Here is a 1,182-nt window from a genome sequence, read left to right on the forward strand (position 1 = left end):
TTGGGAGCCCGGAAGCCCATTCCACTGGCTGGCTGTGGGGCCCAAATGTTCTTTTTTCTCACCCTTGGCGGCGCTGACTGTTTTCTCTTGGCAATCATGGCATACGACCGCTATGTGGCCATCTGCCACCCACTGCACTACACCCTCATCATGACCCAGAAGCTGTGCGTCCAGATGGTGGTGTGCGCCGTGGGGCTGGCGCTGCTCCTCTCCCTGCAGCTCACAGCCTTAATCTTCACCCTGCCCCTCTGCGGGCACCGCCGGGAAATCAACCACTTCCTCTGCGACGTGCCCCCGGTCCTGCGGCTGGCCTGCGCGGACATCCGCGTGCACCAGGCCGTCCTCTACGTGGTGAGCATCCTCGTGCTGACCATCCCCTTCCTGCTTATCTGTGTCTCCTATGTGTTCATCGCCTCGGCCATCCTGCGCATCCGCTCGGCCGCCGGCCGCCGCCGGGCCTTCTCCACCTGCTCGTCGCACCTCACCGTGGTCCTGCTGCAGTATGGCTGTTGCAGCCTGGTCTACCTGCGTCCCCGCTCCAGCACCTCAGAGGACGAGGACCGCCAAATCGCCCTGGTCTACACCTTCGTCACCCCCCTCCTCAACCCGCTGATTTACACCCTTAGGAACCAGGATGTCAAAGGTGCCCTGAGGAATGCGGTCCTCGGTAAAGCAGCCTCTGACGCCAATTGAGGCTTAAGGGGCCTGGGGTGGGTGTCTGTCAGCTGCCATGACGATGAACTCTGAACCACGAACACGGAATTATAATACTTACTTCCCCACACTTTGCAGTTGGTAATTCTTTTGCTATATTTGCCCCCGTGTCCCCAGTCTGCACTCATTTCCTTTAAGTGCTTCGGATAAGATTGGAAAATTTGGACAAAACTCTCAATGCGGGAGCTCGAGTCTGCTGGCCCTACTTTAAAGGTTCACAGCTCCGTCAGGGCAATTGCTCCGTCAGGACCCCCTCGTACGTGCTGTGAATACAGCCTCATACCTTCAGACGCCCTACCTCCTGACCGGGCAATGACACTAAGATCTATCATAGAGACGTCGATCTAAGAGAAATATATTTTATTATTGTTTTAGATACTAGTGTATGGCAAACGGGAGCTTATTTAATGCATCCATTTCCTTCATTCCATACATCCCAACTGGTTGCCTTCATTGTCTTTCATTCCT

The 1,182-nt window shown here is 55.5% G+C and overlaps 1 protein-coding gene across 1 annotated transcript in view; it reads left to right on the forward strand.

Annotated features, from left to right (window-relative positions):
* The window catches only part of OR10Q1 (olfactory receptor family 10 subfamily Q member 1), a 1,498-nt gene extending 805 nt beyond the window's left edge, over positions 1-693 (forward strand). The window contains exon 2 of the mRNA XM_081798933.1: positions 8-693. Coding sequence (XP_081655059.1) covers positions 8-693 — 686 coding nt within the window. The remainder of the gene's footprint in view (positions 1-7) is intronic.
* Positions 694-1,182: the final 489 nt, after the last annotated feature.

Source organism: Leptonychotes weddellii, chromosome 11, assembly GCF_054177405.1.
Source record: "Leptonychotes weddellii isolate Sample4059 chromosome 11, ASM5417740v2, whole genome shotgun sequence".
NCBI classification, from domain to species: domain Eukaryota; kingdom Metazoa; phylum Chordata; class Mammalia; order Carnivora; family Phocidae; genus Leptonychotes; species Leptonychotes weddellii.